Source organism: Drosophila sechellia, chromosome X, assembly GCF_004382195.2.
Source record: "Drosophila sechellia strain sech25 chromosome X, ASM438219v1, whole genome shotgun sequence".
Taxonomy (NCBI): domain Eukaryota; kingdom Metazoa; phylum Arthropoda; class Insecta; order Diptera; family Drosophilidae; genus Drosophila; species Drosophila sechellia.
This window is the reverse complement of record NC_045954.1, coordinates 15,455,344-15,478,627: the sequence shown is the minus strand read 5'-3', so window position 1 is coordinate 15,478,627 and position 23,284 is coordinate 15,455,344. Positions and strand designations below refer to the sequence as shown.

Sequence of the window (23,284 nt, the reverse complement as noted above, 5' to 3'; positions counted from 1 at the left end):
GCCGGGAAGAACGGCTCGCAATCCAAGTGAAAAGTACAAATACTAGTTATTTAGTTATTTAATTATTTTTTATTATTTGGCGGCTACTCATTAGAAAGGCCGCTGTGAAGGCGTGTCACAGGCAAGCAAAACGGGCCAAAACCATTGGGTTCTACTTTTCTTCTGCTGCCCTCGACATGTTCAAGTTGCATATTACATATTTACAAGTTGCTAGTGTTGCACATATACACATACAGACATTGTACAGTTTTGGAGATATACATAATTAAATATATATATATATATATATATGCGGGACATATGTTTGCGGAATACGGGCGACAATTGCACAATTCGGTTTTAAAATATGCTAAAATTAACCAATAAAAAAACACGCGACAAACATAAAGAGGCGACTATTCTACAACAATCAGGAGTCGCTGAGGATGTCCTTCAATATCGAGCTGGAGTTGCGTGTGGGCGCAAATTCGTTAGAGCCCATGGCCAGCAGCTGTGGTGAGCCACCACCCACGGGCGGTGTGCGAGGAGCCGCCGGATCCTGCGTACTTGCTGCTGTTGGCGCCGGCGAAAATGGTGCCGCCTGCGGAAGATGGCCTGAGGTGGCGGATGTGGAGGTGGCGGTGGTGGTGGTGCCACTGGCGGATGTGGCCCCATCCATCTGACCCGTCATGCTGAGCAGCGTGGGTCGCGATTGCGCCTGCGGCTGCGACTCCTGCTCCAGGAATTGAACGAAGGCTTGCACCAGATTCTCATTGCCACGCGAAGATCCTGTTGGTTAGATACGGATATCAGATACGGACCTGGGGTATGCATCGAAATGGTAGCTTACCTGCTCCCGACGCTGTGGTGGGACCGCCACCGAGAATGGCGCCCAGCCAGCTGCTTTGCTGCTTATTGAGTCCCACCTTGTCCGCCTCCTGGGCATTGAAGTCCAGCACAGAGGAGATCATGCGCAGCACCTGCTGCTTATCCCCCGCATGTCCACTGACCACATAGCCGATGAGCAGGCTCTTGATCAGGCTCTTGTCAATCTTGTCCGTCTGGCTGCTCTCGCTGCTGCTGAGCCGCTGCTCCAGCTGGCCATTCGCCTCCTTCAGGCTCTCCACTGGGCGTGAGAAAAGGAGCAAAGATTGTGCAGGATTAGTAACCGGAATTGGAAGTTGAATGGGCGTTGAATTAGAGGCATGGGCATGTGAGTGGAACTCGGAGGGAGGCACATCCGTGTGGGTGAAGCGCGCGCGTTGGTTTGTTGGTCATGCGGTTAGTGCGATCCGTGCACGGCGTAGTATGACACAAGTACTGGTTGTTGGATTTCAGGCACACCAGTACCTGATGTAATACTCAACCGTACAGACGCTGCTCCATCGTACAGACGATCCTTCAGTGCGTCGCGGCAATGTTTCCCTATGGCCCAATCGGATTGCTTTGCTCCGATGGCTCGACGGGAATCTACTGGTCAGTGGTTGTGATTGATTCTGCTCTCAGCTGGCTGGGTTTGGTCAATTATTTGGTTCGCTCAAATGCAAATTTAAGGGAAAACAAAAATGAAAATAATAAAACCAAAAAAAAGGAGAGAGAACAAGGGCATACGACAACGGAAACAGATCAGACAGCATATCCAAACGATATTTAGAGGCATAGGGATAGATACATATATGATGTATATATAAATCATTATTTATATATATGCATTATGCAGACATGCAGAGTAGATAAAGGCGGTAGATATATATATAGGCTATACATAAGGTGTGTACATAATAATGTGGCATATGCCGCAGTCTCGAGCAATCTCCAATTGCAAAGTGAGTGCGTCAAATGGCTCAAACCGCTCACATTTACAAATTGAGATTATTCAATGCTGCAGATACAATTGGTACTGGTTTTCGTTTTTTCTTTGTTTTTTTTTTTTTACTTTTGGTACGGATTACGGGTTACGAATTACGGATAACGGATGGTACGGTTTACGGTTTATACGGTTTATAGAGTACAGAGTTTCTGGTCCCTGGGTGTGTCTTGTGTGCAAAAACGCTCATACTTATTAGCTTGTACACAAGCAATATTAAATTATAATAATCAAAATGGATAAAACAATAAGTGCCAAAGATACATTCAAAGTAAGCGGCGATCAACAACAAATATGGGGTTTCAGTAATTGAGTGTGTGGTTCAGCAAAGGGTTAAAGCTTTCAATACTCTACTTTCAAGTGCGGTTTCAAAAATGCAATGTGTTCGAATAAATACAAAATACTAAATATATTATCAAACATATAGTTACTATTACTTAATTATCTTTGTATTTTTCTGGCACACTTCAAGTGTGTTTAGCACAACATTAAAACAACATGAAGATCCAAGGATACAAATCACAGATACTCGAACTTAGGGCTACACAAAGTACTAGCTAATTGGTTTACAACATCAAAGGATTGTTTTCAGTGTACTTTCGGTTTTGGTGGTGCAACATTGATGGGTTATCAAATGGTGAGTACTTCCATTTCGGCGGAGACACTTGTGACGGACGCAAAAGCGGACAAGTTAGTTGGGTTTACCTGTGGTGAGGTGAGCAGCTAACAGCCAATACGGATTTTCATTTGCCACGTGCCGCAGGTGCGATCTACATTGATTTGCCTTCTTTTTTTGTATTTCTGTGGTAGTTTTCTATGTGTTTTTGTTTTTTTTATTTTCAAATTAATGTCGATTGTTTTTTCTCTTTTTTTTGTGGTGTTTGGTTTCGGTTTGTTGCGCTTATGGTGATCAAATGCAATTCAAAAAAGTCGATACCAACTGAAATTCCGAGTGTTTCATATTTAGGCTTAGCTCCCAGAATTACCAGCTGATATTTACCTTTGAGAATCGTGTGAGGTGACACTTTTCTCTGTTTTTTTTTTTTTTTTGCAATCCCAACATTAAATACTATTATTACTTTCCGTTAGCAAACACACTGGCATACTTTCTCTCTCTCTCGCTCCCAAAGTTAATTCAATATTCTAAGCATTTTCCCAGTTTTATGCGAGATTTAGTGGGAACATGTAGTTACGTGTGTATAGTTTCGATCGGGGTGCAACACCGTGGGTTAGAAACATGCCGGGAATCCCGGAGGTGCTCCAACAGGTTTTTGGGTTAGTCAAGTAAATCGCGGGATGGGTAAGCACACAGTTTGGTTGGTTGGCTCCCCATAGCGCCACAACCACCAGCTCACCAGCTCCGCTGGCACTCACCTTCATCCCGCAGCACGGCGATCGTCTGCTGTCCAGCCTCCAGTTGATCCGAGAGTCGGGCGGCAGCTCGCAGTCCCTGATTGGCCTCCGCCAGCTGCTGCTGCAGCGCGCTCATCTCCAGCTGGAGCTGACCCTGCCGATCCAATTGGGCCTGCATCTCGCGGCGAATCCTCTGCGTGGCCATTTCGATGTCGTGATCCTTATCTGAAATGACAGCCCGGATTAGTCATCATAGGGCTATGCTGTAAATGGACTGCGTGCTCTTACCATTTTGGAACTGCTCGAGGGCACACTGAAGATTGGTCAGCGCCGCCTGCTGCTTCAGCTCCCGATCCTCGTACTGGCCCAGTTTGGCCAATAGCTCATCACGCTGCTGCTGGAGCAGGGCGTGCTGCGCCTGGAGCGTCTCCGCCTGCTGATTCGCACGGATGCTGAGGGGGATAATTAAAAGAGTAACTAAGTGACGATGGAACTACGAAGAAAGGCTCATTGTAATTTCAAATTGCCTTGGTGCTCTAGGTTTTTGCATTTTCGCAAGTAACTTAATAACTATATAAGTGCATGGCTTACTTTCACATCCACAATCTAGCAATCAACACTATTCCCAAGCCCAATTCTATTATATTTTGAATGACTTTAGCTAATTAATTTAATAACACCCAGCAGCAAGTAATCTAGTTTTTAAAATCTAAACACCACAAGGTGTATGGAATATTTCGCAATGAAATTGATTGATACTGGATTCGCTTCGTCAGAATCACGCTTTTCCAACCTAAAATAGCAATATTGGTGCCAGTAGACCAGGAAAGGACTCTTAAGCAAGAGCACCCAGTGACGATATCCAAACTAGCTCGAAGTCGATTTGCCAGCTGGCGATAAGACGAGCTGCCAGGCATGCGGAAATATGGATGGCAATTTGCATGGTCCGATTCCGCCGGCGGCGGGATGGAGTGGGTGGAATGGCAATTGTCATTGGAATTGGAATCGTGTGGGAACATGTGGCGAATGCAATTAGCCAGCTTCGATCGCTTATCGCCGGTGTGACGAATATATCAGCCAATGGCAACCAAGGTGACCCCCAGCCGTAAGTTGTTCTGGTCTGTTTCCCTACCTGGCTGATGTGTACGCCGTGCTGGATTTGGACACCTGCTGCTCGAGGATCGCTTGACGGGAGCGCGACTCCTCCAGATCGCGCTGCAGCTCGACAGTTTCCTGCGTGTGCAGCTCCTCGATCTCCAGGAGATGGGCCCGCAAACGCTCCAGATCCCGCAACGCGCTGGCCTGCTGCTCCTGGGACTCCGCCTGCTGTTGCTGCAGGAGCCGCTGGTTGGTCTGTTCCGTCAGCAGATTCGTGGTGAGTATGTCGGACTTCTCCTTGAGGAACCCGACCTGATCCTGCAGCTTCTCGCGCTCCTTGACCAGTTCCTTCACCTGCTGCTCGAAGGGTTGCAGTCGCTGGATTTCCGCATAGTACTGGGTGTTCTCCTGGTGCTTTTGCTGCAGTACCTTGATCAGCTCGTTCTTCTCCTGTCCCAAGCCATCGATGGTCTGCTGGAGTTGCTGGCTCTCATCGGCAACTAGCTGGCCCTGCAATTGTGATTCCAGAGACTGCAGTTGCGATTCCTTGGCACGAAGCTGCTCCTCCTTGGCAAGGAGCTGCTCTTCGTTAACTCGAAGTGTCTCTTTTAGTTTTTCCAGTTCAGCTTGGTTTAGCTGGAGTTGCTGTTCCTTGGCCAGCAGCTGATCCTCTAGCTCCTTAAGCCGTTTTGCCTGCTCGGAGTCCAAGCCAGATTCCTGCTCCTTGGTCAGGAGTTGCTCCTGCAACCTTGTTCTTTCCTCGTTAACTTCTTGCAACTGCTGTTGGATTTCCGCCAGCTGGGCTTCCTTGACGGTTAGCCTCTCCTGGCACTCACTCAGTTGACTGGTCGTCTCGGTCAGCTCCTTCTTGATTATGGTAATCTGTTGATTCTGGTCCACTTCCATGAGCTCCTTTTGCTGCTCCAGTTTGTCCTGCAGCTGGAGCAGTTCTCTTAGCTTCTCCTGATCGGCTTGCAACTGATTTTGGAGATTGGCCAACTGGAGCTTGTGCTGATCCTGATTGATCTTCATCTGAATGGACTTCTCATCTAGATCCTGCCTAACGGAGCTTAATTGCTCCTCCAGCTGCTTTAGGTCCTCATCCCTGCGTTGCAATGTTTCCCGCAGTTGTGAAAGTTCTTCCAATTTCTTTTGATCTGCCTGATTTTGCTGCTGCTGTTTAGTCAGCTGTTCCCCATTCCTTTCCAGCAGTTTGTTTCTATTTTCTAGTTCCGTTTTGGCGAAGGCCAACTGCTCCTGCAATTGGAAGTGTTCCTGCTCCTTTTGCTCCATTTTGGCCAGAAGCTCGCTATCCAGGGCAGTTTTTTCTGGACTGGATATCAGATGGGCTTCCATCTGCTGTTGACTAGACAGAGAAGCCTCCAATTTCTGTCTGGCTTCCTCCAACTGGGCCTCCAGCTGCACAATCGTCTCCTCGTGATGCTCCTCAATGGTTTCCAGCTTGTTGCGCTTGTATTTGTCCAGTTCGTTGAGCAGCAGCTCATTGTTCTTCATTAGCTCATCACACTGGAGGATATACTGCGAGATGTCCGCCTCGAGGGTCTTCTTCTCGTGCTCGCTGATCAGCTGTTGGTTCTGTACGTCCACCAATCGCTGCTCCACCAGGTCAAGGCGGTGCCAGCGATCCTTCAGTGCGTTCCAGGCTCGCTCCAGCTTCTGCTGGGGAAACGAGCTGGCCAAACGATCCTCCATATCGGCTTGAAGCAGAGCACGCAGCTTGTCCAGCTCGAAGGTGCCGTACTCCGAGTCCGCATCGTCCAGATCCGTAATCTTCTGCTTCTCCTCGTCAATGGCCTGTCGGAACTTGGCCTCTGCTAAGCTGCTGTTCAGCTCCTGGCGCAGACGTTGGTTATCCTCGCGCAAATCGCCCAGCTGCTCCTCCAGTTTCTGGGCGTGACCCTCCTGCTCAGCCTCCGCGTGGAGTTGCAGCTCCTTGTCCTGCACGGTCAGTTGCTGCAGGCGAAGCTCCAAGTTTAGCTGAAGCTGCTCCTTTTCCGCCTCGCTGAGGCGCAAGCGCTTTTCCAATTCTTCGAGCTGTTCACTCAGCATATTGATGCAGAGCTGCTTCTCCAGCTGAGTATCCTCCAGCTGGGTATTGGTGAGGGTCAGCTCAGCGATTTGTGATTCTAGAGAGACGAGGCGATCGCGCAGCTTCTCCTTCGAGGGCGGCGAAGTGACGTCGGCATCTGGATCGCGATCTGAGCCGGAAGCGGAGCCAGAGCCCGTGGCATCCGCCTGGCGCACCACTATGAACTCATCTTCGCTGTGCTTGCCGGTGGAGGAGCTGTTCGATGACGACTCCGAGGTCTTCTTCTCCTTGGCTTGCCGAGACTCCTCCAGATCCTTGAGCAGCCGTTCGCGCTCCGTTTCCGCCACGCGTACGCGTTCGATGAGCTCGGAAGTATCCTGGCGCCGTTTGTCCAGCAGCTCTCGCATCTCGACCAGCTCAGCCTCCTGTTGCTCCACCTTCCGCTGCAGCTCCTCCTGCTGCTCCTTGGCGGCTGAGGACGTCTGCAGCAGTTCGTCCAACTGCTTTTGCTGCCTAGCATTGGACAATTCGTGCTCCACCAGGCGATCCGACTGCAATTGCTTGAGACTCGCCACCTGTTCCGCCAGCTGCGTCTTGTGCTCCAGCACATCCCGCATGGCCAGCTCATGCTGCGAGTCCAGCTCCTCCAGCGAGGCATTCAGCTGTTCGTTGAGCTGCTCCAGCTCCGCGATGCGATTATTTAGCCGCACCACATCGTTGTTGCCCAGTGCGATGTCCACGAGTCCGGACTCCTGGTCTCTGCCCGCCGAATCGCCCGATCCGGCGCTTGTGGCTCCCTTCTCGTCGCCTCCATCGGGCTCCCAGCACCAGCTGTCCTCCACATTGGGCTCCTCATTCTGCTGTTATGGCGGAAAAAGATAGAAGTGTGAAAACACAAATATTAGTTAGGGCGCCAACTAAATGAGGTGCATTGTTGAAGGGTCTACTGCTGCCTACCTTAATAGATATTTATAAACAAATGGTCATTGTGTTACTTGCTATATTCATAGTTAGTTAACTAGCTACGAAAAGGGTATTCATAAATCTACTGAAAGACTTACAAGTTTAGGATGCTGTTTTCAAAACGTGTCAGCCGTTTCAACTGTACTTTTTTCTTAACTCTTAGTTATGTAAATTAAAGTATTTGTAAGATATAATATCTTATTCAAAATCCACAAATAGATCCGCAGATGATTTTCGATTGGCTGGCTGGCGATTTGCAGAGCTCAGAGCTCATTATATCCTAGCCGCCAATCGCAATCTTCTGGCACCTGTTGCGCATGCGTCGCCCACTTGGCCACCCGAGTCCACCCAACGCCCCTACCCCACCCCTTTCGACTCATTAGCAAACCAGGTCAATTGGCAGACGCTAATGGCAGGTGGGTAAGGGGCAGGAGGAGGTGCTGGAGATGGTGGAGGTGGGTACGGGTGGGACAACAGGTGCAAGTACCGCCGGCGGAAAAGAGAAGGCAACGCGTGAGACATGCGCGCGTTAATGAGTTTATGGATGAGTTGAGCAAAGATGGCTGCCCTCTGCCGCTGCCGCTGCCGCTGCCTCTGCCGCTGCCGCTGGCGACTGCGACGCCGGCGACCCTAGCGATAAGGTCCCAGCAACGAAATCCCCATAAAACCCATGACGAGACCGCTTAGCGGGCGCCAACAAAATGGCTGTGGTCGTAAAAAAAAAATGGGTTAAATAAAATTAACAACGACGAGCAACGGGAAACGGGCCACGAAATAAATATTTGAAAAAATATGGCAAGCTAATTAAAATTACCTCAAACGACATGCATGTGTCTATGCACACATCTCTGCCTTTACGGCGATGAATCACAAAGGTTCGCCTTTGCCAGGCATTTGAATAGGTTTTGTGATTTGGAATACGGTTTCGCTAATGATAGCCAATATAACTGGTACTAATGAGAGCTCAGATAAACAGAGATACGAAAAAATTACTTCAAAATCAGCAGGTATTGTATAAACTAGCTTGGTATTACCATATATAAGCTAATAACCATCCTTAAATATCAGCGCTTCTCTCTTTATCTCAATTTGGATAATGCTGATTAAACAGTTTGATGCCAAAACGATAATACCCATGCGTATGTACTTTCATTCAAATAACACGAGGGAGTAAACAAATCCTGGGAGGAAACCGCCAGAAATACCATTCCCACACTCGGATCTCGAAGCAGTCGGACCGGACGGGAAATACATATGTATATATAGCCGCCGATCCGACGTCGGTCTGCACTGCGTTTGTTTGCTCGGCCGGCATTCCGCTTTCCCGTTTCCACTTCATGGGTGTGTAATTATACCCTCTCGGCCTGGTAGGGTATCGAAACGCCGAAAAGACACTTGTGCAAACTGGGTTATCAACATGAACAGCCTGCGGAGAATCGAGAACTGAGAACCGAGAATGGAGAATGGAGAATGGAGAATGGAGAACGGAGAACATGGCTGCCATGTAGTTTGGGTGTGAAATAACACTTGTGTTTTGTTAACAAATATTGGAAATATTATTCACGCTCCGCGACCTGGAAGGCACCATTTGTGCCACCGATCTCGACGATCCGCAAGGCAATCGATCATCGATTCGAGCCGTGCCACATATGATATGATGTGATACGATACGATGTGATATGATATGATATATGTATAATCTGGACGCCTATATGGGCTGGTCATATAGCAAGATATATGGGCAGAGACAAACGCACTGAGTAGCCATAAAAAGCGAGAGCGAACCCACCGAAAATTCCCGACGCGATAAGATAAACTGGTGCTGTTTTCACAGGGGTTAAGCAACAGGTTTTTGGCGCTTCTCGGGGTTTCTTGGGGTTTCTTGGAGTTTCTCGAAGGGAGCGGTTTACAATAGTTCGCCTAGCAACCGGAAGTTCGCAAGAAATAGTTTCGCATTTGATATTTCCCAAAGAGAATAAATAGCACACATATGTGTCACGGCGGCCATAAAATAAATACAGCTGAAATTTGATAGCGCAAATCTAAGCTTGTGTTTATAGTTGAGTGCTATTCAGAGCTAAATGAATATTTAAAAAGCACCCAATCCCTTCGATAAGCGTATGATTACAGTATTTATAGTGAAAGTTCTCTTGAAATTGAGCTTCCAGGAAGTAAACCATTATTTTTCAACAACCCAGTTACAGTGAATAGTGACTACATGCTATTCCATCACTTCGATAAACATGTAAATATAGTCAAGAACTCGATTCCTCTTGAAATTGAACTTGATACTTATCGCATACACTAACTTCCCACGAAAAAGACTCTATGCCAGTCAAATAAGCGAGTCAGGTTTGCCGAAGATAGTGTATTTGTGCAAATAGAGTGTGCAATTACCGGGAAGTATAAACAAAAATATGCGGAGCATTGCTCGATCAATATTAATTTGAATCGCTTTCGCTTTAGTCATGCCACGCCGCGGACGTCTGCCTCCAGAGCCCAGAGATTCCTTATCTTATCGGTGCCATGGCACCAAGATATCCGCAGTTCACCCCTTTCTCCAGGCACTGGTATTTCGAACTTTGTTTATAAATAAACATTAGCCGATTGCCGGGAATGGTCTGCGTGCTTCATTCGCCCCGAGGGAGCGGCCCTTCGACTCGATTGAATGCGATACGTTCCGATCCGATCCGATTTCACGCAGTACTTCAACTCCTGATTTCGTCTAGGATACCGCAATCCGAGCCGTTGGGATTCGGAATTCGAATCGGAGCTTATCAGAATGGGCTCCAGTTTTGGTCCATTTGTGGACTTGTGGATTTCGGTTTCTGGTGTTCGGTTCTCGTCATTTTGCAGCGAAATTCAAACACTGGCGATACCGAGAATTCGATGTCAGCAAATCGGACATTTCCGAGGGTCCCACAAATCACTGGAAACAATGCTGACCTAAGTTCTTCGCTATGTGCCCATAAAGGCGACTGCCAAAGGGGCACTGAACAATGGACTACGAGTATTAGGTTACAGGGCAAATTAATGTTAATAAAGTTACTTAGCAATATATAATAACTGGCATTTTGATGAGCTGATAGAGAAATGAAATCTCCATCGAGACTGCCCGATAGCAACATAATAGAAAGTGACAAATTATTAAATGGCCGAAACAATGACGATAAGAACTAACTCAATTAGGCTGGTTCTCCGTGCTCCACCTTGATACGGAAACCCGTGGAAAGTTTCAAATGTGCTTATCTCCGGAATTCCAATCCCCATTCCGTTCCAATTCGAAGTCGGTTGTCTGGCGGCATTTTGGCCAGACTGTAGTGATGACTCTATTAAAACGTGCTCTTCTCGTGATGACACAATCTAAAGTGATTTCAGGATTTATGATGTTTTAGCCCAGAAGATTTATAACCAAATCTACACTACAGACTTATCATTCGCGGGGAAGTCGGGAAAATTGTTTGACAGATTTACAAATTCTTCACTGAAGAAAAAATTCGATCTAAACTGAGCTGTTTCAATGGGAATTTAGACGTTTTAGTAGTGGAATAGAATAGACTTGCACACAATAATTCCGTATTTAAATGACACTCTACATTTCACACTTTAGAACACTTTATTTTTCGCCATGTTTTCGCAATTTGAGTTCGGGCAAATGAGTAATAATAAACACAATAATTTAGTGTATGCAGTGCAATAAAAACCAAGAGAAAATTACATAGTTAATAAGAGGAGATGTCAAGACGCGACAAAAGTCGAAAGTCAAGGCGGGCTTAAACGAAAAAAAAGCGAGGAATAACTCAACTTAGCTCAAGTTTAAGCCAAGTCACTCTGCGACTAGCCCCGTCTCTTTCTGGCCCCCCACCCTGACCCCCTGAACCAGCCGGCTAAGTTAATGGGCATTATTAACTGACGGCAACAATTACATTTAGCAACAACTTACAGTTTTTTACTCGTCAGCTGAGCGGCGATTTTCAATTTCGATTTGCCAGGCTGGGCAGTAAATTCTGCCTTCAAATTATTTCCCGTTCTTTTCAATATTTTGTATTTAATATGTTTCCATTCGGCTTTTCCGTTCCGTTCATCACAAGCAAAAACAAATCAAAAAAATAATAAGTTTTGTTCGGAAAAAAAAATGAGGAAAGAACAAGAGTCAAATGTAATGCAACTTTTCACTTGATTACAATTATAAGGCAGGGATACAAAAAAAAAATTAGTTAAACGTATTGTTCTGTTTAGGATATATGTGTTTCAAACTTTATAATGTTTTATCGGTTTCGAGGGGGTGGCAACGCCGCACCGACGCGAGCAGCGACTGCGACCGACGGACAACGGAGGAGCGATAATACCGGTACGTCCGATCCGCTGAGCGAGCGATCGACGAGTGATTGCTGCGTGCAGTGCGCCGGTGGAAATAGCGACCGGCGATCGCATGCGACGGAACTGCAGCCGAAGCCGCACACGAAGCCGAAGCCGAAGTCGCCGAGCCGAGCACACGAAGCTCGGCACGAAGCACCGCCATCGGTGGGTAAAGAGCGAGCGAAAGAGACGATTGATGGCGCGAATAAGGATCATCATATCTTTGAAACGAACTCAGGTTAAGTGGGAAATATTAAAACCGTTTGAAGTTCTAGTACCTAACTACATTTGGTTATATTTTGATATTACAGTACGATAAAGGATTGTTTAAAAGGATTCTCTAAGGTCAAAGCTACACTAATCTATATAATATAATATAAGGAATTATTATCATTAAGCTTTAATATCAATTTTCTTATCTGAGACCCATCAAAAACATATTGCCAGCATATCAAAAGCATACCTACTACACAGTTACTCTCTTTATAGAATTCCAGCACGTCATGTTAGAGTTTCACATCATCATAAGTATGATTGGCGTTTTTGCGTTTGAATTATACATATTTTTATTGCTTAGCAACTGTGACCATACTGATCCCACTAGATATACTTTAAAAGCGTGTGCTGAAAGCAAAACTTTGATGAGTTTGGTGAGTTAGGATGCTAGTTTAAAGACAGTTTAAAGGACATAGCCATTGAGTTGATGAACCCGACCCATCCATGATTCATAACTCTGATTCATGTGAAAGGTATAAACCCATAGATAAAGACCGCGCTGGGTGGGGAGATATCAGCGACGGGGTTAATGGATAAAATGGTAAGACATTTATCATGACAGCCGTGCATAACCTCACTCGGCGGTGGGATGGATGTGGGTACATGGGCATTCGTACATGGATTCGGATATATGTATGTATGTACATATGTACATATGTATGGCGATATGCACACGTAGCCAGCAACTTCGACTTGCTCTCCATTTCAAAACTCAAATAATGCGCGTCGGCTATTTAACTTGAAATTAAGCGACGTTTGTTGTTGTTTTTATTTATTTTCTTTCATTTTTTTTTTCCTTTTGTGTTGTTTAAAGAATTGCTTATGTGTGTGTGCGATGGTGTAGTTGTCGCTTTTGTTGTTGTACCGCTGGATACGGCTTTATTTGCTTATTTTGCTCATTTTGTTTGTTCTCGGCGCTCAGTGATGTATGCTCTCTGCTGGCCGCTCTCCGATCGCCTAAGTCGTCTGTACCGCCTCTGCCGCCCCGCCCCCAAGCCGTCCTGCCGCCCCTCCTGCCACTTCTGCCGACGCTGCACCGCCGGCTAAAATACACCTACAGTACGACAACTCTATGACGATCTTTGAAAACCGCAATCTCGAAACCTCTATTCCCAAAATCGAATTCTAACGTGCATTGTTTTGAATGAAGAGAAAGCTTTGAACCCGAACCAAAATTTCATAATAAAGTGGATAATTTGCATCCCTAACTGCAATTGAATATATATATATATCCTAGCTTAAGACCCCACACTGTATTTGCTGAGCTCTCCTAAGACTCCCCTCATTTGAGTTCCTTTCGGGAGAGCCCAGAGATAGAGATAGCAAGTTGTTAAAAGAAAACAAATAAGCCCGATATCGTTGTTGAAAAAAGGTTTGGCTAGAAAGGGACGGCAGGATGCGACAAAAAGCTGGCTACATAGGCATTACGTGCCATCCAGATAGACCAGTCGAGTTTCCTTGCTTTCCCAAGTGATTCGATGGAGAAAGACGACACCTGGACGCATGTAGTTTCATCTTTTGGCTGTGCAAGCACAATTCCAGGCTGCCCCGCAGCAATTCAGAGTGTATTTTCGGTTATATCATATATGTAGTATATGATATATGGGTATTTACATGATATATGTTATTATATGGTATATGGTTTATGGGGTTCTAGTGGTTCCATATGGCCACGTCGTTGACTTTAAGCGGGCTGTTGTTACTGGTGTTTCTGTTCGGTTTCGGTTTCTGTTTCTGTTTCTGTTTCTGTTTCAGTTGCTGTTTTCACTGTTTCTGTTGTATTTGTTACTGGCGCAATCGAGCGTCTGTGTTTAATTAGCAGATAAAAATACAGTCAACCCATGAAGGTAGGAATACACACACAATCGTCTAGACCCCAAGCCCATAGAGGCAGGAAGAGGGAGTGGGGAGCGGGGCAGGGGGCAGGGGGCAGGGGGTGGCACACTATCAATGCTTGGTAATATATATGTACAAAATGTAGGTATATGCCATTATATACTGGCAGCAAACACGTTGCAGGCGTTAATTAGTTTTGGGGGTATTTCTTTTATCAGCAATGGGAGGGAAAAAAAGCAACTGTAACAACAGTCAGCACAACAATGCGCAACACCAGCACACAGATACACACACACAAACACACACGCACGCACACACAGACATCTGCACGCTTTTCAAATGCATTTCGTTCGGTTGCGAGTGCAGAGCGAATTGTTGAAAGGGGGAACCCTTGTACTTAGCTTCCTTGTTCCACGTCCATATCAATCGGGCGTGCAAGTTAACAGTGGCGTTAACATGCGTTAAGTACAGTACCCCCAACCCTTGCAGTAACCCAACCACACTCCACCTCACTCCCCCTTGCCCCACCCAGACAAAAGTCACCGTCTTTGTGGCGCCAATTGTTTAAATCGATTGTATAATAAATTCTTTCTCGCTACCATTTCGGTTTCATCTTCGGATCGCTTGCTTTCTTCAGTGGAAGAAACGCCCATTTCTGTGCCGGAAATAATAGAGAGTACTCCATATTGAGGCCACACAAACGAAGCCAAGACAGAGGCGTAACTAAAGGGGGGGTTTTGGGAATGTCCTTGTAACTTCATACAGCTAGTTATATTGATAATATACCATATAAAGAAGAGGTTCACCAATGCAGGGTTATAGAAGTTACTATTTAAAGATCACTAGTTTTGGAAAAACACCATGAATGCCTCGATTCTGAAGCAAAACCCAGTAGAATTAACTAGGTTAAGTACCCCGAAGAAGAGTGGTTCCAACTACACCGCTGCCTTAAGCAGATACAAGATGCTAACGAACTGCAAAGATAATAAATATTTAAATTGTATTTTATTTGCACACGTTCGATCAATATGTGGAAAACACGGTACCAGCACACAAAGGCGGTACGTGCATAACTTTAAGAAAGCGGTCACCGAAGCAGGAATAGAGAAAGATACGGCTGGAGACCCAGATGCGGATGGCGACTGGCGGATACGGATGCGATTCATAGACGGATCGATGACGAAAGCACGAGGCTCTGACGTCGACCATCCAACTCGATCTGGAGCAGCTCGGATCGGATCGAATCGGATCGGGAGCGGGAGCGGGAGCGGGAGCGGGAGCGGTATTGGTATCGACGATGCTTAAGAACGAGGTAAATGGACAGAGCATGGCACAGACATACATAGCACTTAGAGATCGGCGATCTGCTAGGTGCGAGTATCTCCGGATGGGTAGATACTAGTTACCTGGCAACGACAACGGATACGTTCGAAATGGAAATGGACATAGAGATAGAGATAGAGATAGATAGAGATGGAGATGAAGATGAAGACCGAACCGCCGCCGGCTGTTTCTTGTGTGTTGGCATTCATTTAACACGTTGCTGTTAAAATTCAGACAAGACAAGAAATCAAATTCAAATAACGCGCTTCAATTCGGTCGCACAGGCAGTTCAGTTCGTTACCGTTCCATTTAAGATGCAAAGATGCACACCTCGACCATAGACGCGAATATATATGGTACATATACACGTGCACGGGCTTCAGTTGCAGATGGAGTTGAGACTGAAGATACAGATACAGTTGCCAGCGACTGGAGTTCAAGAAGAGATCGTCTTCCAGATTAGTTGGAAGCTAACTTAAAGATTTAAATTTACCTAAATCTGCCCTATAGAATATATCTCATATATACTTTTTACTTCCCCATTAGATACTGTACAGATATAGATACGAATTATTCACGGGCTGCACTCTCAATCCTTTTTTGAATTTTAGATTTTTCATTTAAAAAACATATACAACTTGCTTTTATTGCTGCAATTGTTCTCGTTTTGAGCCAAACAAGATGCCTTTCAACGATAACTAAGTGAAAAGGCAAATAGGAAGTCGGGGAAAATGACTTTTCTTGTACGCAAACAAATCCCATTTCCATTTAAGCTAGAGCAAACACAGTGGGTTTTTTTTTTTAGGAAAACTAATGCTTATCATAGTTGGAAAATTACACTGAACGTGTTTAAATAAATAAATTGGAACCTAAATTCAAAGTGGGATACATGCTTAGTTAAAGTCTATAAATTATGCAAAATGTTGGGAAAATCAAGCATTCGTAAGAAGTAAGATTAATAGTAGGTGCAATTAGTTAATATGTACTAAAATCGTAATACATTTCATTACAGTAAATGGGATTTGCAAGACAAACTAGTGATAAGCGAAAGCCTTTCAACTGGAGTTGTATATTTTTGGGGCCTGTTGGAAAAGTTGGCTTGTGAAAATGGAAAATGGCTAATTGGAAAATGCCACGAGTGGCGGGAAAATCGCTGCGTTCGTTCGCTCAATTTGTTCGGCTATTTTATGGGCGTTCTAGTTTTTAGTTGTTTCCTTCTCGTTTCTACTTTTTTGTTAGTTATTTTAATTTTCTTTCGGTTTTGTTTTTTTTTTTTTTTATTGCTTACCGGCTTGTCCGCTTGTTGTTTTTTAGTTAGCAGTTTTTAGTTTCGTGGTTTGAAATTTATACACTTCGTTGTTGCTGCATTTTGTGGCTTCTGCCTTGGCGTACAGGTGAACATATTTCCATTTTGGCGTCGTCGCCGCTCGTCGGTGTTTATGCAACTGCGCGACTTGCCAATAAAAATCGCCGAAACGCAGCCCCCATCCATTTTTGCCACTTGCCCACATTTCCGCGACCCGCGAACACCGACCCCCTTCTTCGTTTGCCACAGTAGTTTTCCAGTGCAAAAACTCTGGGCCATAAATATATGGATGCTTAAATTTCGTCATTTACGGCCCGACTGGCCTGCAAACGAAAAATCTTTTCATAATTTAATGCTTATTAGCATTTGTTCGCCACTCAGCCAGATTTTTCACTGCGGCTTCAAATGGCCGCTGTTTCGTGGCACGGGGGCAGGTGTGGGTGGCTGGTGCTGCGTAATTGCTTAAAGGGGGATGGTGGTGGGGGTAAACGGAGCCATATACACCTGACCTAGAGCCACCAGCCAACAGTCAATTAAGAGTCGGCAGCGTTTTGTCAACGTGTCCCAGAGGAAGGTTATGTGAATAGAGCCAAAGAAACAGCAGACCGACAAGGCGAGTGGGGGGGGGGCTCCAATTGAAGGCCGTTGGCAATCCGTCAATCCTCGATATAAATCAGCCAAAAGAATGCCACAAATCTGCCAGAACATGGCGATTTGCGAGCGAGCAGCTTGCGTGACAAATGCATTTTGACCAATTTCGATAAACGAGCTTCGGGGCGTAGGCGTGGGTCAGGAAATAGGGGGATTTGGTTGTTTGAGTATTAAGATATATAGGTCAAAGATCGTAAAAGCTACAATCAATATGTATATTCAAATTTCATTTAAGGTGCATTCCCTATGACAAATAGCACAGTTGAAATGGTTTAGTAGGCTTCATACATGGTGATGGCAACCCTGCCAGGGAATTTATTTTCCATCAGCCCTACGATCCCCTTCAAAGAGCAACCCTGCGCTCAGTGCCACAGTTCTGCATGTGCATCTGATGACTGCGATCTCAGACGGTGGCTCCAAACACATGCAATTACGTGCGAAGGTTAAACGCGACGCCAATTGAGCAACTCACTGCTGGCCATGGCAACTCTGGAAAATGAATAGCAATAGCAGCAGCAGCAGCAGCAGTAGCAACCCCCCTCGACAGCGACGTTTAGGCCTCAAAAACTGACTCGGCTCGTTAGAAGCACGCGAAGCTAAATGGAAACGGAAATGGATGTGGTTTGTGGATATGTGGATGTGGATGTGGATGTGGCTGTGGATGTGCCTGTGGATGTGGCTGTGGATTTCGATGTGGAAGTGGAAGTGACTGAGAACGAGAATGAGTTGGAGGCTGAAACTAAAGTCCCCATTCACAGGCAGCAAATTGATTTGGACCAAGATTTTTGTTGCGTACCAGACCCCCGCATTGTTCGTATTATTATACTCTTTCAGAAGGTACTTCCCCTGCAAGATAACGTGATAGTTTCGTACAGACTGTTTTTTTTTTAATCAGGCTGTTTGCTCCTTTTTTCTGGCTAATTGAATATGCAAAATTACACAATTACTTTGCAATTTATAGCCAAGTTTTCGACAGAGAGAGTGAGAGCATTTTCAGTTGCGGTGCTTAAAAGACCGCCTCATTTTCTAGCTCATTTTCCATTTTCCACGTTTTGCCGTTGAAGTTTTTGAAGTTGTTGGTGGCAGTTAGTGAAAATTGGCCGCTCGCTTCGCTGATTGTTTATAGGAACCCACGGGCAGCCGAACAATGTCAGTCATCAGCAACAACAAATGTTATTAAATAATTGCAGGTCTCCACTGACAGCAAACGACAAAAGCAACAACAACGCAGCAGCAGCAACTTAAACTGCAACTGCAACTGCACTTAGCGACATGCAACGTTTGACATCCCACTGGCCGTGGGTCAGTTGCTAGCAACTGGAGTCGGTAGTTCGGTGGGTGGTGGTCGGTGGTCGGTGGTTTGATGTGTGGTTTGGTGGGTGGCTGGGCGACGACAGCAACTGCACAAAAATGCACTCCGTTGAGACAAAAACCGAAATAAAAAAAATAAAATAAATGTCATTCTCATTCGTGCTCGAATGCAACAACATTGGATGATTGCATTATGACAAACTTCAGTGGATTTCTACGGACAAGAAGTTACCCTAAGTTCGATTTTAATAGGTGTAATTATGTTTTTGAAAACAAAAGGAACCACAAATGGAAAAGGATAAAATGCATAAAATATACGCATTGAAACAGTCTTGATTTGGCTATCGAACATTATTTTGGGATATATACTTATGATCTTTAGGCGTCATTTTCGACTCGAATCCCAATCGGAATCATGCCATATTCCAGCAATTGTGCCTCGTTGGGCTCTAAATAATATGTGGATCACTGGCGTGACACATAGAGGTAATCTATAGCATTTATGCCATTAAAACATGAGTATAAACTAAAGAGTAATCATTTAAATCAATTGCAAGGCAATCGTATCCATTTTATCTGGAATTATTCCCCGTTTTTAGCGATGCAAGTAACTCATTAGCCATCAGGAAGCTGCACAGCTCCTCCAATTAGATGATTCTAGCCCCCAATGCAAAACATGCCATTTCGAATTTAAAGGGGCTCCAAGGGCAAGGGGGGTTGGGAACTGGGTACAGGGAACTTGGAACTGGGAATGAAAACGTTTAGAATGATGACATATCGGACACGGAGCACTCGCGATCCGTGGCCAATGGGGAAATAACTCCCACAGTCGCCCGATTATTGGGTAGATGGTCGAATGTGATGATGGGGATGGCGGCGAGGGGACATCCAGGTAAACTGAGGTAGTAACAAGTGCAGCTGGGACACATTTGACACAGTTTGGCCGAGCGTAACAAACCGCGTTTATCAAATGGAACTCGATTCGGTTTCGGTTTCGCTCCGGCTCTTGACGGTTGACGTGTCCAAAATCAAAAATAATATAGAAAAAATGGGCAACTGGCCAGCGGACCACCTGAACAGCCCTCCCTCCACCACCAGCCACCCACTGACCCAAGCGGGTGAGCCAACCAAGCGGCCAATCAGCATTTCCGCTCTAATGAAATCTGTGCAAAATGAACGCCATCAGCACAGGAGTTCTATGATATGTACGGTAATTACGATTATTATGCACATCGAGCGCAACATTCGATACACATACGAAAATACAGAAAACTGAGTTAGGAAAATGTTATAAACATAGACAACTGAATACATAAACAATCCCAATGGGCGCACGGAATTCAAAACTTAAGCGTTCGATTTCACAAAAATGTCGCGCCATTGAGTGGCGCCATCTATTGGTCAAGTTTCGGCTGAAGCTGAGATATCGGATGATAGATTACAAACAAAGCTATCCATTTATAAACAAAATCGAGCTAAATTATTAATGATCAGCAATGATTATTTCATAATAAACATCGCCAGACATTATATAACTCACTTTACCATTAGTTAGGTACAGTAGCAGGTAAAACTTCTAATAAACGAATATATTTATACAATAGAATACAGAAACCCAAATATTTTGACAAACATATTTGCCTACCTAAGCTGTCTTTCGAACAATGGACTTTTATTGAAATATCCCCCCTAATTTCCCATTTAGCCCAATTTTTGTAGCTTATTATCAACGCCAGCTGCGTGTCGAGGGTTTTTGAGTTTTAATTCCTGACCGAAAGTCACCAAATCATTGCGCCTATAAATTTGACAATTAGACTAATTTGCCTGTTGCATATGGGAATGAACACGAAAAACTACACACTATCTACGTAATTTTCAACTCACCCAAAATAAATACCGCAAAAGTACACACCAGAGCACACGAAAAAAAAATAAAAATGCAGTCGTCGCGAGACTTCCGGCAATAAAAAATGAATGCAAAGAACAAACAAAAAAAAAATGTTAAGAAAAATTGACCTTCTTTTTGGATGAAAATTTCACACGATTTTCAAATGCAAATCGCGTTTGTGTCGTTGCGTTTTTCTTTTCTGTAGTTTTTCAGGCGAAAACTGTGCACACCGAATGAGAAAGAAACTGAGTAGAAATTAACACTTTATGCGGGCCTACGTGAATCGATCACACGGAACCGAATGAATGCCAGCCAGCAGGTGAACCGGGCTTTTATAGGCCCCCGGATCCAGGCAATCCAGCCAACCAACCCCCTCGATCCTGGCCAGCTTGGCCCGGATAAGATAACCCGAGCATGCAGATGTCCCAAATGCCCGCCTAATGGGGATGATAATGGTTGGCAGGAGCAGATTGCCATATCCACAAAGGAGGAGGAGGAGGAGGAGGAGGAGGAGTTTGTAGTGGCAGTGGATGTGGAGGTGGAGGTGGAGGTGGGCCATGAGGGATGTGGATGGAAATGGAAATGGGAATGGGGACGAGGGCACACTTATCGCCGGTCGCCTGGCGCAATTATGCAAAACAATATGGTGACCCAACTATCGATCCAAAAGATAGCCATAGATAGTACATGCGAGATAGCCCAGAAGGAAAAATCTGGGAAAACATATACCCACAAATATAGAAATCGAATGATGAAAGTTTAAGCCCTTCAAGTCATTTTAGACTAAAGAAGATATAGATTTGAATTAGCAGACTATATATATATGTACATATATCGACATTATATTAAAAGAATAGCTCAAAATCGCTCACTTGAAAGAAATATATGTCTATATGTATCAGATATCCGTATTGATTTTCCAACCGCTTACTGTTCAGATTTCACCAGTTCCGATAAGGAATGAGTATATATGGTTTATCTCTGAATACTCCTGCTAAATGATGCAATTTTCCCTCATAATTTATGCTTCGTATATTTGATAGGAACTCATTTTTACACATTCGATTAGCTAATCGGAAACAAATATAAAACATGAGTAACAATGACAACTATATATTTTGTATAAAGAACTTTAAATTTCAAAAAGCGGGCAGTTTGAAAGTAAAATCCATATTGTAAAGTCTTTAGGATTTCTGATTATTTACCTACTTAAAATGCGATCGATTTGAACTTTAAATAATAATACAATGTTCATTATTTAAAGAATTGAATAAAGTATCTACGATTCTTATAAAATTGCCAAAGAGTAATTCAATCTTTTAGAAAAATAGGATATCTTACGTTATAGTCTCCTGTATTTCTATATGCACGACATTTAGCATTTTAAAACTAGATCTACAATGTGGAAAGCCCTTTTTGTGTATATTTAAGGTGACTATGGAATCTCAGGTACAGTTGTGCTCTAGATAGATCTCCAGCCCCCCAGTGATTAAACCAAATGGATACAAAAGCAACCCTGAAACCATGCATTTTCAGCGGGAATATCAGGCACTTGGGGTTGCGCTGCAGTAACTTGCCTAATCAGAAATAATTCGGTAAATTGAACAAGCAGTTGGCGAATGGAGGGCTATGGAGCGATAGGGTTAGCCGCACGTCCAGATAAGGCCAACAGGCATATGGGGTGATCGAAAAGGAGACCAGGGATTTATGACAGCCAGGCAAATAGCAGGCACCAAACACCATCGAATGTCAAATCAAATAGAAGTTGCACGGGGAAAAAGGTTAATGGATGTCAAATGAAGAATCAGAATCAACAACACGCTTAAATTAAATATTATATACCCTGCTTTACTATTAGCAAATTCTTTGCAATCAAGAACTTGGCTTACTTATAACCCCTCTCTACTTGTTGGGAAAACAGAAATCGGTGATTTCCAGCGATTTGTAATCGTGCCAAGGAAAACAACCATATGCCACTGCAACCAGTTTTCTCTCCGTGTGGAGCATACAATGTGCCATCAGGTAAACGCGAGAAGTGCAGATAAAACTAGGGTAGTGCCGACTCCTAGCTTATCGCAGTTTAAATATTAATTCAGGGATATGTGGCCAAAAGCAAAACAGAGAGCCCGAGAGCTGAGCTTATCGCTTATCTGAAAGATAAACCCGGTTAAACACCACTCCACGCCGGAGTGCAATGTTTCCTGGAAGACGGAGTGGGCACCGGATGTGGCATGGCCACATGGGGGCCAGCTGCAGGTCCCTCGGATCAAACGTCACTTACCAAATGCGGTTCCCGCGTAGCTGATGTGCTGGCTGCCAGCTTGGATTCTTGTTTCTGCTTACTTTTGGCCAATTCTCGGCGCAGTGCGGCTATCTGAAAGTGGCAATTGGGTGGCCATTAGTGATGAAGCCGCAAAAGTGGCTGTGAGTTGACTTTACCTCACGATCCTTCTCCTCGCACCGCTTGTCCAGCTGCTCCTTTTGCTCCTGGGTCTCGGCTAGCAGTTCCAGGGCTGTCTTGGCCTGCTGCTCGGTGTCTTGGGCGCCAGCACCTCCTGCTCGATGTCCCTCATACTCCAAGTCGCCGGGTCCTGCCGTTTCGGCCAGAACTTCCTGCGCCAGATTGGTTAGTTGGCCCTTCAGCTGGCTGAGACTGCTGTTCAGCCACGACATCTTCGCTGCTCTCTTATGGGCAGCGTGGGCGGATGGGGGGCGTGGCTCTTCTTGCCGGGATCACTCCAATTTTGGCTACCTGTTTGCTAATTTTTTGATGAAGTTGGCTTAGTTTTTGGGAAACGATACTTTTTTTTGCGTGGCAGTGGCACAAACTCAAGCGGTTCTGTTTGCTTCGTTCCACTAATTAAAACCAATTTGGCTATTTGTTTTGATAAAGAATGTGTAAGCTTTGTCTGCTTTTGTTTGTGTTCTAGTAGTATTATTTCTGTTATTTATTATTATTTTTATTATTAGTTTGTGATATGGTATCGATATCCGACGTCCTATCGTCAGCTGATTTTGTTATTG

The 23,284-nt window shown here is 44.8% G+C and overlaps 1 protein-coding gene across 2 annotated transcripts; it reads right to left on the bottom strand.

Annotated features, from left to right (window-relative positions):
• Positions 1-57: 57 nt before the first annotated feature.
• LOC6620497 (trichohyalin) lies at positions 58-23,198 on the bottom strand. Of its 2 annotated transcripts, none has more exons than XM_032726156.1 (7): positions 22,700-23,198; positions 22,542-22,634; positions 4,332-7,207; positions 3,488-3,651; positions 3,221-3,424; positions 830-1,105; positions 58-768 (listed from the first exon to the last, which is right to left on the bottom strand). In XM_032726156.1, exons 1-7 carry the CDS (start codon positions 22,931-22,933, stop codon positions 410-412), a joined length of 4,206 nt encoding a protein of 1,401 aa, XP_032582047.1. In that variant the 5' UTR covers positions 22,934-23,198; the 3' UTR covers positions 58-409. The 2 variants fall into 2 exon arrangements, with proteins under 2 accessions (XP_032582047.1, XP_032582048.1); XM_032726157.1 differs by having other exon boundaries at positions 4,332-7,204.
• Positions 23,199-23,284: the final 86 nt, after the last annotated feature.